The sequence below is a fragment of the Neltuma alba genome, unplaced genomic scaffold (genome assembly GCF_004799145.2).
Source record: "Neltuma alba isolate B1F8T4 unplaced genomic scaffold, ASM479914v2 tig00012981_pilon, whole genome shotgun sequence".
Taxonomy (NCBI): domain Eukaryota; kingdom Viridiplantae; phylum Streptophyta; class Magnoliopsida; order Fabales; family Fabaceae; genus Neltuma; species Neltuma alba.
The window spans coordinates 98,771-114,196 of record NW_021637338.1 but is presented as its reverse complement, the minus strand read 5'-3'; the positions used below and the strand labels follow the sequence as shown (position 1 = coordinate 114,196).

Below are 15,426 nucleotides of genomic sequence, written 5' to 3'. Positions count from 1 at the left end.
GACTTGCGGCTGACTCTAAGAAATATCCACCAGAATCCTTATGACTCGTTCCCCACCAACGTTCAGCAACCTCCTGTTCTTTCAAATAGTATACCCACGTTGCCTAGTTACTGTTCACGTGCATGCGAGTTACTGTTCACGTGACTTGGTGTAGTAAAGATCCTCCTGGATAAGGAGGTTTGACTGCCAGCTTATTGCTAGAGATGATAACCTCATGACAGACACTCTAGCAAAGAGAGCCCTGAATGATAACCTAGGTTTCCTTATCCTGGGCCCCAACAGTGTTCGCAACTTCCTGGACCTCGAAGGAATAGGATAGTTCTGTTGCTTTTCTTTGTTGCTTTTGATTTCCCTCGTATAAAAAAAAAATTAAGTGGTTACCAAGCTCGCATAATTTGATGAATCAACTCATTGGTAACATCCTCACAAACGTAAGCACATGTATTTTTATGGATAATATAGACTAGACTATTGTCCGGTAGACTAAGATTTAAATGTCAACTCAACATATATTATCTCGAATCCTTAATATAAGGGTTAGTTTTACATTCAATTTAATCTTAAATATAAAAATTCAATTCATTTTGTCTCTCATATTTATCTTTTTTCCCCAAAAAAGTCACTGTAGTCACTGTAGCTACGCATGTTAAAAGTTTCATTAAATAATAGTTTTAGTTAGTAAATATCATTAGTAAGAGTATTCTAAAAAAAACAATATATATTTATTATAAATAACTAATTTAATTAATTTTTTTAATATTCTCAAACTAGTTATGTGACAGGTAGTATTATTTAAAAGTCTAATCCTGCAATGTTATTTTAGTCCAGATAATAATTACATGGTTAATATAAAGGCCAGGTTTGGGCCCAAAAAAAGGGGGCCGGATTAAAACTCTTGTGAACTACTTTTGATTAAAAAAACCACTTACAAAGTATTTCCAAAAAAAATGTAAAGCCAGACAAAAAAATTGTCATGTCTAAATCGCAATGACAAGAAATAACCACAAATAATTATAGCGAGACTTTTAAATTTATAAATCATTGTCAAGATTAGCTTATCTAACTCAATTAACCGCCCTGGCTTTTGAAAGATTTTCTTACTCTTGCATATTTAGAACTTAGAAAATAAAGTAAATATCTTAAAGTAGCGATATACTTATCATTAAAATTAGGATTAATACAATTTTTTAGTCATCAGGTTTGCTCATATTTTAGTTTTCGTCCATCAAGTTTCATATCATAAGTTTTAATTTCTCAATTTTTTTAATTTAAAATATTAATCCTTATAATTTGATAAAAAAATATAAATAATTTTATCTTTTACAGAATTAAAACTTATAATTTAAAATTTGATAGATTAAAATTATATAGACACTTAAAATTAAAATGTTTTGTTTCCAAAAGACGTCATCGTCGCAAATAAAAGTGCCAATCTGATTATGATATATCAGAATTCAAAAGCAGCAAAAGGATTGTGAGATGGTGTCCCTAGATAGCAGCACAGTGGGTTCCACTCTCTCAGCAAAGCCTCCCCATTTGATCACTGAAATTCCAGAACCTTCTGACAACTCATTTCCATAATCGGAATCACCAAGTCCCCTTCAAGCAAGGAAGCCTGTCAAAAATGGCAATGACATTGTTTTACATATTTTGTATGATATTAATACAATTTAAATATGATAATAAAAATAATTAAACACTATATAATAAGGTCAACTTCCCTAAACAATGCCAATATTTTAGTGAAAATTGCTGAAAATCTTCCATTACAAAATTTCTTGGAAAAAACACCTAAAGACTTGTACTTTTTAGTGTGTACAATTCATTTTAAACCGATGTAATTTTTATTTAATTATATGCAACATATATTTTATTATATTCAAATTTTTTCTATTTGACACGTAATTAATAATAAGTTGCACATAACTAAAAAGATTACACATGTTGAGGTGCTTAAAACAGATTGCATTCGAATCCTTAAACAAATTTAGATATTAGATGATAAATTTTAGAACAAAATTTTTATAGCAAGTTACTTTGGATTTCATTGCAAATTAATTGCCACACATTAAAAGATTAAGGAAGTGTTTGGATAAAAATCAAATCATAATTTTAAAAGTACTTTTACAGTATATAAAGTAAATATGAAGAGGAGTTTATCTTGTTTTATAAAGAAATGCTTTTTAAAAAGTATTTTTATACAATTCCAAACACCCTCTAAATAAGTAAACCACTGGATTTAAAAAAAAAAAAGTGGAAAAAAAAAAAAAAGTGGGAGCGTGGGTGTGGCCGTGTGGGACAATACACTTTCCCAAAGGAGAAAAAACATTGGAGTGAGAAAAATATCTGATTGTCCTATTGAAGTTGTATTGATTTTGTTGCCTTTTATAACCTTCCCCATTAAATAAAAATAAAATTGAGAACAAATAAATAAATGTTCTACATCACCTCTTTTTATTTATATATTGCACAAAACCCCATCCCCCACCTCCTCCTCTTTCACTCTCATCACCAAACCCTGGTAAAACTATCCTTCAATTCTCCATACTCCATTCACTAAGCTCAGTCTCTCTCTCTCTCTCTCTTCCCTCTCCCTCTCTCTCTCTCTGATATCTTCTTGTTTCTTACATTTATCACTCGGACCTTTTTCTTCTTTTTTTTCAGTTACAACTCAGACTTTTTATCAGTAATCTAATGTGAGTACTTTAAAATCATCTCATTCATGAATTGTAGGTTGGTGAACCGCCATAGCTCTTGACTTGTCTGCTCTTAGCTTCAATTAAGATCAAATCTGAGCCGAACCCATTTGTTGTTACTCAAAAAGAACCCGACCCAGATCTGAGTTACTGTGATTACGATGAATCAGGTGAAGGAGGAGATTATTATGGAGGCGACCACCACCATGGCTGCTCCACTGCCAATGGAGGGGCTTCACGAAGCTGGTCCACCGCCGTTTCTGACAAAAACATACGACATCGTCGACGATGTTTCCACCAACCACATAATTTCGTGGAGCCGAGGTAACAATAGTTTCGTTGTCTGGGATCCACAGTCTTTCTCCATGAGCCTCCTTCCCAGATTCTTCAAACACAACAATTTCTCCAGCTTCGTCAGACAGCTTAACACCTATGTGAGTTTTGCTTCTTCTTCTTCTTCATCTCCCCCCCCCTTCTGGGATTATTTCTTTTCTTAGATGCGATAATCAAATTGAAACCCTCCTGATCTCTTGTAATTTTCCTTGCACCTTCTGATCTGTTTTAATGGGTTTTGTTTGATTTTCTTTCTTCTGTAATATGTTTTTGATCTTTGGATCTCTTTTAGATACAATCAAAGTTTGTGAAACTGCAAAAAAAACCTTATCTTCAGTCACGTTCTTGAAGAAGCAGCTGGATGCATTGTATTTGTATTATTCCTTTTTATCTTTTTTTTTGCTGCCTGAAACTACTATTATTCTTTTATTATCTCTTATCTTCTACTTTTTTAAAATTAGGGATAGATATCGGTCCCATTATTAATATTTGTTTATTCAACCTTTTCTCCATACTGTTTACTTATTGCGTGTTTAATGTGTTTGAACAGAAGAAAAAGTGCACAATTTACAATTTAAAATGCTTTAATGCACTCTCATTACAATCATTTCTGCGATCTTAAGTCTTGATTAGATGTGTTTGTAAATTTCCCCAGGACGATTTTACTGGATGCGTCTGCAGGAATAGTGAGATTTTATGTGAATACTGAATACATCTTTGGTTCTAATACCCTTCATATATGACCTTTACACCTAAAGGTCTCAAATTGATCATATCAATGAAATTTAAAGAGAAGGAATAATTTTTTAACATTTTCTCTGATACAGATTTAACTTTTATTTTTCTACTACTCACCCATTTTTATTGCTTCTCTATGTTTAAAAGTCTTACATATCAAATTCAAATCAATTCAAATACCTAAGAAATTTCATCTTCGTTCATTTTGTTCAATCCAAATGCATCTCCTCACATGGGGTTCCATTAGGGAGTCCATGGTTCCCTCTTATATCATTGCCACTTAGATTCAGATGTACTTTCATCCGTGTAACTTGTACTTATGTATGTATGAGAGAATTCAGATACTCTCTACCGACGATCTGATCCATTAGTTTTAATTCAAATTCAACTATGAAATCATATATCACAGATAGGAATTGACTTCATGACTTTTTGAAATTATATAATAACAACGACAATAAGAATCTTTATCTTACTAAGTGAGGGTCACTTATATGATGATACGATGTTATTATGCTTTATTAACAATTAAAATGTATCTGAATCCATATATCGTATATATCGTTTACTCTATACGAGTACATCAAACACACATTGCTTAATTTATTTATTAGGATTTTATGGACTTGACACGGAAGAAGAGATTTCATACCTTGATATCTTGTTATAGGGATTCAGAAAGGTTGATCCAGATAGATGGGAATTTGCCAATGAAGGGTTTTTGAGAGGACAAAAGCATCTTCTGAAGAACATAAGGAGAAAGAAAACACCTCAACAACAACAACAGCAACATCATAATCATCATCATCAAGCTCTAGATCCATGCGTGGAAGTAGGGAGGTTCGGGCTCGACGGAGAGATCAACCGGCTCCGGCGAGACAAGCAGGTTCTCATGCTGGAACTGGTAAAACTCAGACAACAACAACAAAATGCTAGAACCCGCCTTCAACAAATGGAATGTAGGCTCAAGAAAACCGAACAGAAGCAGCAGCAAATGATGAATTTCTTAGCTAGAGCTATGCAAAACCCTAACTTTGTTCAGCAGTTAGTTCAGAAGAAAGAATGGAAGAAGGAACTTGAAGAAGCAATTTCACACAAAAGAAGAAGAACTATCGATCAAGGACCTAGTAATCGTGGTAATGTTGAGTTCATGGGCCAATTAGAATGCCCAGATTTCGTTGAACTTGAAGATAATATTATTGCTGCTGATGATCATGCTGCTCAGGATTTGGATTTGATTGGAAAGTTAGAGGAAGAACATCATAATGAGGTTGTCCAAGTTGGAAGTGAAAATATTAATAATAGAGAGAAAGAGATTGATGATCAAGTGTTTTGGCAAGACTTGTTGGACGAGGATATTGAAGAAGTTGTACGAGGCTTCGAGGAAGACGAAGAAGATGTTGATGTGTTGGCCGAACAACTTGGTTATTTAGCCTCTAATAATCGTCCTCCTCCGTAAATAATTGATTAATATTCTCATGATTTAATTTCTTCTTCCATATCAATCCATGGGCCAACTCTTCTTAATTACTGATGTGACTATTGACTTCTCCAGGCTTCTCTGTGTTTTGAAGATGCTATACAATCCCTTTTTTTTCAAAGCGATTTTTTCCCTTCTTGGGATGAGTTTTTTTTTTTTTTAAAAGTTTAAGCACAGTTTATTGAGAGACTAATAATAGATTTTAGTTTTAATTTTGATTACTGGATTCAACTTTGGTGCAGATCTCTGAGGAGGATTGTGCGTTTGGTACATTTCTCATCTCTCAACTCTTCAAATTTGATTTGATTGGAATGATTCAGGTTTTATTTTATGTTGAATTTAAATCAATATTTTTTTTTTGATAAATTATTGACTATTGAAAAATATTAGTATTTCATTATTTTGCATTTTTATTTTAAAATAATCATATTGAAAGTTATGTCATAAGGATATTTAAATTTTCAATTGAACCACTATTAAGATTTGTTCTCAGGGTTTCTTATGCTTCCTTTTCTTTTCCTAATTAGTTAATTTCATGATTTTAGATGGACGAAAATTAATAGTTCGTGTCTATTACTAAATTTTTTGAGTCAGAGATAGGATTATGAAAGATTATCTAATTAAGTATACAGTTATCGCACTTTAATTAAAAGTTTTGACACTAAAAGTATAACAAATTAAAATGAACTTAGTTTACTGTCTTCCATACGTTACTGGATAATACTTTCTCCCAGTAGTACTTGCTGCACATTTAATTTCAGTTTGCATAATGACATGCAAAACTCTTTTTAGATGGCTAGTTTCCTCTACAGCAAAATTTATTTTTTAAATTTCTAGCTGAATTATAATTTGAATTTTTAGAAGTTAATAAGTGCTTGTATCAAAATCTTTAGAAATGGGCTAATTAAGTTAGCAGTCCCTTTGACACAATAAACCTAATTGCATGGTTAATTGACTCCTTTAAACCTTAATATAGGACTATACTCTTTTGAACCTTATGGGGGTGTTTCAAAAACACAAAGTTTTTAAGAAAGACTTTCATATAAATCGAGATAAAATTTACTTCACATACTTATTTTATATACTATAAAATCATTTTTAAAACTATTGTCAGATTACCACTCAAACATCCCTTGCTATCGAACTATATTCATTCCTTTGACTTTCAGTAATAACGGGTATTTGTTTCAGCTTCTTCTGATAAACACTTTCAGGCAAATTAATACAAAATTCTTTTCATATACTCCCTTGCTTTGATCCTTATTATGAGTTTCAACTAAGTGATTTGTGTATAATGAACGATCAGCTAAAATTAGTTAAAAAAACAAAAACAAATCAGAAATATACTTTTATTTTAAATATATCCTTATGACAGATGAGAAAAATGATAAAAAAAATATATGAAGAAAAGTGATAAGAGAGAGTGGCAAATATGAGAGAATAAATAATCAAGGATAAAATTAGAAAAATGTATTAAAAGTTGAACTAAACTCAAATTAAAACTCATAAAATAGACTCTCTCTTTTTTTTCAAATTTAAAGTTATAAATACATTATATACCATAAAATCACGATAAAAGAGTTAGCCTCTAATTATCTTTCAAAAACATCTCTATGACAATTCGCCCTATTCTTGTCTATCATAAATTGTTGATGTATTAATTTAAAAACTAACGTCATTTCTTTTCTTAATTATTTCAAATTAGGTAAATAAATTCTATATTTAGGATGAACTAAAGGAATTTAAAAAATAAATTTTGTACGCAATTTTACTGGATCTATACATTCTCGAGTAAGATCCCACTAATCAATCGCTTTGTCCCTAATTGGCTGATTAATTCATTCTGTCTTTTAGTCTTGCAGGCACATCTGAGAAGCTGCTAGCATCTCATCATCAACGGACAGACTTTTACACCCATATCATTATCGTATCACATTCCTCCTATATTATATTACTATATATAATATGATATGATATATCATAGGTGGTGAAAATATTAATTATATTACAGAAAGCCAATTAATTATCCTTGAAATGTGTGATGTGAAAGAAATTAAATCATCTTTTGGCATGCACGATGATTCCCTCTTATCCGTTCTAGCACTTTTCTTCCTCTTTTGATTTAAATAATCAAATAATCCAGGAGTTTCCAGATATGAGACGTTTCGTTGATATTCTAGCCACGTCTGTTAATTTTCAATTAGTTAATCAGTTAAATATCGTAATAAATAAATAAATTATATGTGTTCTCTCGTAACAATCACTGTCGAGTGCTGTCAACTGTGGATGATCATTTACTTCTTTCATTGAAAAAATACTAACAAATAAGAGCTAAATAACTGGTTTAGCCATATATATTAAAAAAATTAATAAAATCAGTTATTTTATAACAAATATGAATTGATTTTTTTAGATTATTTTTTTAGTCGTGTGTATTGAAACTATTATTTAATGAGAAAACCTTAATATGTACAATTAATAAGGATATTTTGTAAAAAATTATAACTTTGAGGAACAAAATGGATTAATATCTTGTATTGCAAACTTTATCCAACTTCTAATTAACTTTTATTTTAAAAATAAAAGGCAGTATTAGATAACAAATTCAATTTATTATAATCGAAGTTTTATAATTAGTACAGGAGTTAGTATGAAAAAATAAAGGAAAAAAAAGCATATCACCCCATTGTCCCAACGTGGCAGAACAAGTATTTTTTATTTTTTATTTTTTGGGTCAGAGTCGTTTGGCTTAACTAATACTTGAGTTTCATTCGTCGAGTGGAAAAGTAGTTTTATCATTCAGAAACTTGTTAAAAACAAATTTTTTGCGGTTTCTAAGATAGGACCGCTCTCCCAATACTTTGTTCAAAATCATGTTTTGATTAACACCGCAAAATTTAAATATTTTCTTATGCATCTATTTATAAGTAATTTTTAATATTTTTCATGAGACCTAATAAAAACTATGTAACTCGTTAATTTTGTCTAAAACTAAGGAGGTTTTTCATTTTGCCCATATAAAATATAACCCTAAAATTTTTTTTTCTGAATTAATGCAGAAGGCAGAGAAAAACAAGAAAACAAAAAGGAATTGCTGAAGCAAAAAATCTACGGGCAGCTTGATGCATATGACTGCATTTAGAAGACCTCTAGTGCAAGAAATTCATAAATTTAAAACAAAATCGAAATTTAAACTCGTTGAGGGTTAAAACAAATAATTTTAGCTCACATTCAAACTTATATAAAGTAATAGAAATCATTAAAATGAAAGCAATATTGAAATATGACGATAGAGTCAGTGCAATTCATGTAGAAGAGGTAAAGAGGCAAATATTTTTTATAATGATTTGAGTAAAAGAAGGTCAAAATGGGATGGATTTGCAAATGCCTTTTTCGTTCTAAACTAATGCAGAAGGTAGAGAAAAACAAAGAAGACAGAAAAAGCTGAAATGTAATGCTCTTGCCTCTTGGTTTGAACGTAATGGGGGACAATGATGTCATATGAATTGAAATTGGATCAAATAATAATAATAATAATTACAAGTTTCTGCAAATTAAAATCGTCTGAGTAAAGTGATAAGATTGCACGTGCCGCCCATGGTCCCTACTCCCTACTGAAAAAGGCTGTAAGAGAGAGAGGGAGAGAGAGACCAAAGCCTTGTAAAAGACAATTTTATTTTAGGTATGATGGGATCTGGATGGTGGACAGTCTCCCAGCTTCTTGTTCTAGAGCGGTCCGTTGCTTCCTCTCCTAAACAAAAATTAATTTTTCCATATACAGTAAAAAGTTCTTGGAACTTGAAAGTGACATTTTTAGTTTATATACTGGGGTTAATTTTTGACTTCCCTAGTCAACCATTTGATTTTATGATAAAATTTGCACATTTTCCAATGATTCTTGTTCGTTTTATCTTTCTTTTTCGTCAGAACAAAAATTTTTTGGTGAAAAAAAGTTTAAATAAATTGAATTTTAAGGATTCATAAAGATTAAAGGCCAGATTATGCTCAGACATAAAAAAACACTTATAAGAATATTTACAAATTTCTCATCAATAAGATATTCATATCAGCAGTAAGATTCAAACTTACGTTTTTATGTTTGGTGAAGAAGTTTTGTTTACTTTTAGCGCAAATTACAAGATGTCCTTGGCTGTTTTCAGTGTTTTCTTTTCCCCTCTAGGGGAAGGCCTTATAGCAATTGAAACTTTGAAGTTTGAACTTTTGGCCCAGAAAAGAATCTACAAAAATCTCATTGGGCCTACTTTGGGTTTTAATTATAAAGATGGACACAAAGAAATGACCCAAACTAGTATATTGGGCAACCTCAGGTAAACTACACATTAACTATGCCTCAGTCATAATGTTAATAATATGTAAATTTTTCGTAAAATGTAACTTTACAAGCGCTCATAGTCATATGAGGATTGTAACATCGTAAGATTTTTAAAAAAAAAATAGATTTTACATTTAAGACTAAGATCAACTCAATAATTTTGTTGTACATTAAGGATTGGAAGAGTAATATATTTTACTTAAAAGCATTGATTTTTTTAGCTAAGAATAATACAAAACTTCCTAACTAATTAACTTGGAGTAAATGTAGAGTTTTACTTCTAATTTTATTTCTGATGCACACCCAATATTCCCATTTTTTTAATGGTACAATTTTATCTATGAGCTTTTTTTGCCCAATTTTACCCATGACCATTTTTTTAAATCTTAGCCATGATTTTAAGATTTTATTTGAAATTAACTTTTTAGGTAATGGTGCCCGGATTCGGTTTTGGGAAGACGCTTGGCTACCGAACCATGATCATCTTCGTTCTTATGCGATCAGAGACATTGTAGAACCAATGCGTGATGAAAAGGTTGCTGATTATGTTACTGCTTCAGGCTCATGGGATTGGGCTTGTTTTCCTCTGTTCCTTCCCCCAGTAGTGCTCACAGCTATAGAGCTTGTCCCACCTTCAGCTATTTGCGGCTCATCTGATAGTCCAAGATGGAAACTCACTAATGATGGAAGCTTTACGTTGAAGTCTGCATATAACATGCTTTGCAGCTAGAATGCGAACATTAATAGGAACTTATGGAGGATGATTTGGAAACTGCCAGTTTCTTAGAGGTGCAAAACCTTCCTCTAGATTTGTAAGAGGGGCAGGTTACATACAAATAATCTACAAACTGCACGAGGGATAGACAATCATTCGGGTTGCGATCTTTGTGGGGCTACATGTGAACATGCACTTCATGCGCTGCGTGATTATCAGATAGCACATGCTTGCTGGGAAGCACTTGCACCTAACCAACTTAAGCTCAAGTTTTTTGATAGAGGGGATTTCATAGAGTGGATTAGCTGGAATATTGGTCTAAAATGTAGAGTTTTGGAAGTTCCTTGGTGCACTTGGTTTGCTGTCTTAGCTCGGCAGATTTGGTTGAATAGGAATGATCGTGTCTTTAACCGGAAATCAAAGGGGTCTCTCTGTTATTGCCCAGTCAAAGGACATTATTGCATGTTCGTATGCGGGTGCTAATGGCTCTAGTACTCAAGCACAGTTGACTTGTAGTTGGCAACCATCTTTGGTGGGATGTGTCAAATACAATGTTGATGGAGCAGCTGGAGATGGAGTAGCTGGACATGAGGACTTGGTGGCAGCATGTGGTGGTGTGGCTAGGGATAATGAAGGGCATTGGCTTGATGGTTCTATGTTTCATATCGGCAAAAGGTAATAGTTTTCATGCGGAAGCTTGGGCTATGCTTTGGGGCCTTATAAGAGCCTTGGATATGAATTGGAAATGGGTTGTCATCGAAATTGATTGCCGAGAGCTTGTGGATATTCTAAACGTTGGTTGGCATGATGAACACTTGGAGAAGGATCTTCTTGTTGAGATTCAGGGATGGCTTGGAAAGGATTGGGATGCAAGCCTAGCTTGGTGTGGTCGGGATGCAAATGCGGTGGCCAACATGCTAGCTAAGAACTTGCTGAGTGTTGCTGAGGGAATAAGCTTTCTTTACTCTCCTCCTAATTTTATTGTTAATCTTGTGATATTTGATATAGCTTAGTACTTTTTTTGCTGATGGTCATTAAAAAAAAAATCTATATTATTTATATATCATAAATAATAATATGAATTTTTCTCAAATTTTATACGATACATTAAAAATTATAGCTATTAGTATATTATAACATGTTGAACAATACTTATATCGAGTTGTTCAATCACACATGTGATTGAAGAACTTGATATAAGTATTTTTCTAAGATTTTATAGCATCAATTCAACCTATTTCTTTTTATAAAAATAATAAAATCACAACAGTATATGAATTAAAAGTTGTAAATAAATGACATGATTTATTTAAAAGAAAAAAGAAAATATCTATAATTTAATTTCTATTGCAGGGAAGGGACAATGCGAGGGGCCCAACATTGCATCATCTCGGCTAAAACATTATCCATTGCCACCGACAGCACACCTTCTCTTTCCAGTTCTTCAATCTTCATGTCAATTTCAAATGTTTCATATTTATCGTTTCAATAAAAAGCAGGAAAAAACATGATGGCCACAGACAAATACTACCTCCGGTCCTTAATATAAAATCTTATTTGATTTTTATTTTGGTTCTAAATATAACACCCCAATTCACTTTGTCTCTTATATTTATACATTTTTTTTAAAATAATCATTCTAACAGTAACAGTTCTAGTCAAATACACTTGATTAGTAAGGATATTTTAGGAAAGATAATATATATTTGTTACAAATAATTAACTTAACTTTTTTTAATCTCTTCAAATTAATCAACTAGCTCTTATAATCAGGACCGGAGGTAATATTATTTTTAAAAAACAAAATCAATCATTAGAAAAGATATTATTGGGTTTTTGTCTTTAATGACATAATTTTAATCAGTGACAATAAAGTGTTGATTAATTAAACAATAAAATTAAACAAAAAAAATACTGAAAAATAATTATAAAATAATTTTACCAGTTCCACCCCACACACCTCAAATGAGCCAAATTTTATTTTGTTGCCTAAAACATTATTCGCAGTTTATCATCCATATATAAATTTAGAACTTTAATTATCAACATATACTATTTTTAAACTATAAAAAAAGTATGGATGATGAACTACAAAATTAACATCAACATCAACACTAATATTTTTAATTAATACTACATTAATAATATTTTATATAATAAAAGTTACAACAAGTTGAGCTTTGTAATAAGCTTTTTTAATTCAAAATAGTATGATTTGTTTGTTTTAAAAAAATTGTATAATGCACAGAAAAATTACATTTAATATCTAACAAATATATAAAAAATTATTGTATTATATAATAATCCATTTGATAAGAATTAAATAACTAATTTACAAAAATTAAAGTGATTACTTAGTTATTTATAAAAAAATGCATGTTATTTTTTTAAAAATACTTTTTAAATTATTTTATTGAAAATTGCTCTTATTACTCGGTAAAAAAATTACTCTTATTGATAAAATCTCATTTTAATGTGCACAATCGGTCTTCGGTCAAAAAAATATATACAATCGGTAAAAATAATTTAATAAATAAAATTATAAATTTGAAGGAGAAAGTAAATTAAAGTTTTATATTTAGAATTAAAATATTCTTTTTAATTAACTCTTAAATTTAAAATTACCCTTTGGTGTTGCAGCAAAACCTTTCATCTAAAGAGTCAAGTGCCAGCCAATTTAGGTCAATAAAACCATTTAATTTAATTAATCTATAAAAATTAATTGACTGAAGCACATAATCATAATTTAAAATTTTCTTAGATGTACTATAGTAGATTTAATCTAATATTCTAAAAAATCTTCAAAAATTTAAATATCCCCTAAATAATATCAATTTGATTTCTAATAGACTGCATTCTTATCTCGTCGTTTACTTTTTAAATAACACGTTAATTTCACTTTTCTTCGTTCTCATTATAATTTTTCTTAAAAAAATTAAATCATTCAATTATTAAAATTTTTCTTTTATGAAAAGAATGCTGAAAAAAATTCTAATTAATTATGTTTGCAATTTGAAATTCAATGACTAAAAAAGTAGCATTTAATTATTACTTTTTTCTCAATATAGAAACTACATTACTAATTTACATATATTAAAAAATTAGTTGAATTTGTTTTCTCTTTAACAGCACACCACAAATATATATTTGGTAAATAAATGGATGGAGACCTTATATGTAGAATCAAAACAAAAACACTAATTTTTTTTATAACCAGTTTCTATATTTAAGACAGAGAAGAATAATTTGTATCATTGGTGATTTGAAACTACTACTCCTCTGGTCTTTAATATAGGACCCAATTCTTGAGTTGGTTTTGGTCCTAAATATAAGACCCATTTATCATATTTATCAATTTTTTCTAAATTACCCCTATGAATACTCCCTCAATCATAATCAAGTAAAAGAGGGAGATGGGGTATTAAGAAAGATGATTATGGTGTTTTAGGAAACATTTGTCATTTTTCTTATAATTAACTAACTTACCTAACTTCTTTAATCTAATTAAATTAGTTAAATGGGTCTTATATTAAGGATCGGAAGAGTATAATGCAAACATTTCGTATTTTAAGTTGCATGTGTGCATGAGTTGGTAGCCATTGGTTCAATATTAATTTTTAATTTTTTTTGGATGCTATAACAGTTTAACTTTAGACTTTATATCATTATGTGTAGAGTTTTGGAAGCCAAACACGAGATGCTAGCTTTGCTTGACACACGCCTAGTTGAAGAATTTGCTCCCACATTTGTAAGAGCACATTGTTTCATCAAAGAATCTCAAATTTGTTTCATTAATCTTATGGAGAAACCTATTCAATGGCTTGGTATTAATCCATAACGAGATTTTTCTTGTCTCAATAATCTCATGAACTAGTGTAATTTCTTCTAATGATGGATGATAATATGGTCAGGTTAAGAACAATCCTTCTAGTAACCTCAAGAGTATGTATCACCTTTCTAAAGGGTCATAGACCTTCTCTGATCAAGACCAAGGAATTTCAGTTTCAGATTGCACAGCAGGAGCTTTGAAGGTAATTTAACTTGGTACTAGGATAGGCATTTGCATTGATGTGAAGTCGTGAACTACCAAAATTGAAGGACATAGACTGTTTGGGAAAGACATTGCAATCTAGAGTTCCTATCTATCTACTCATCTCATTGCTCTCCAAATGACAGAACTATTACTATTGTTTTTATAGTTGCTAATTGAACAAAACACTTTAGGTAGCATTTTTAAGGCTCTAATATCAACCTTCTTAAAGATAATCAACTTTTCTAAAGCATTTGATCTTATGGTTTGGCCAACATAGCACCTCTACATAAGTTTTCCCTCATTCATGAAGAGCTAAACCTCCAACAAAAATAGATAAATTCATATAATCAAGATCAGGCATAAATACAATAAAATAAAAACATGAGAAGAAATGCTCAAAAACTTTAGAATCAAACCATTGAACAGCTTAAATTTTGTTTCACTTGCTATAAAATCACATAATCTGAAAATTTTATTGTTTAAATCTGAATCAGAAACTTCACTTATGGCAAGCACATAACAGGAGAACCCCAACAAATTTCAGAAATAGAAAACTAGTAGCAATACTCATGGACTACTTTTTAACATCCCAAACCAAAAAGGAGAAAAAGCACAAAGCAAAAGAAAGAAACACACTTGAGCAAAGAAAACTCAATGACAAGACAAGATTTGGGTGCATATACTAGAGATGCAGCAAGAGAGAAACTCTGTTTTGATGAATGGAAGAACGATTTTGAGTGGAGTTGAGGAAGAGATGGAAGGCGCAGCTAGATTTGAGAGCTTACGCGTGCAAATATTCAGAACAAAAAAAGAAAAAAGAATGTGTGAAGGAGACAAGGACAAGTACGAAAAAATGAGTTTTCTTCTCATTTTCTCTCTACGTGTAGAAAGAAAAGTTGGGGAAAAAATAGGATAAGTCTCACACCTTATTTTCTTTCTAACTTTTATTTCCTTTCATTTTTCCTTTCCATCCAAGCAGGGGGGAAAACACACTTCTCTCCTTATTTTCTTTCTTTTTTTTTTTTTCTCCTCTCCATCCAAATGAGGGTTAGCACCAGAACTAGTAATGGTTTTGTGATGGCAATAAAAATATGAAAT

At 30.9% G+C, this 15,426-nt stretch overlaps 1 protein-coding gene across 2 annotated transcripts; it reads left to right on the top strand.

The window, feature by feature from the left end:
• Positions 1-2,505: 2,505 nt before the first annotated feature.
• LOC114733198 (heat stress transcription factor A-6b-like) lies at positions 2,506-5,297 on the top strand. 2 transcript variants are annotated; one of them, XM_028920608.1, is made up of 3 exons: positions 2,506-2,521; positions 2,734-3,130; positions 4,438-5,297. In XM_028920608.1, exons 2-3 carry the CDS (start codon positions 2,858-2,860, stop codon positions 5,224-5,226), a joined length of 1,062 nt encoding a protein of 353 aa, XP_028776441.1. In that variant the 5' UTR covers positions 2,506-2,521; positions 2,734-2,857; the 3' UTR covers positions 5,227-5,297. The 2 variants fall into 2 exon arrangements, with proteins under 2 accessions (XP_028776441.1, XP_028776440.1); XM_028920607.1 differs by lacking the exon at positions 2,506-2,521 and having other exon boundaries at positions 2,585-3,130.
• The last annotated feature ends 10,129 nt before the right edge of the window (positions 5,298-15,426 follow it).

Bases quoted from the DNA above. Each gene is read 5' to 3' on its own strand.
- LOC114733198 (XM_028920608.1), top strand. From the start codon at position 2,858: ATGAATCAGGTGAAGGAGGAGATTATTATGGAGGCGACCACCACCATG. The intron at 3,131-4,437 runs GTGAGTTTTGCT...ATCTTGTTATAG, and splicing joins TCAGACAGCTTAACACCTAT to GGATTCAGAAAGGTTGATCC.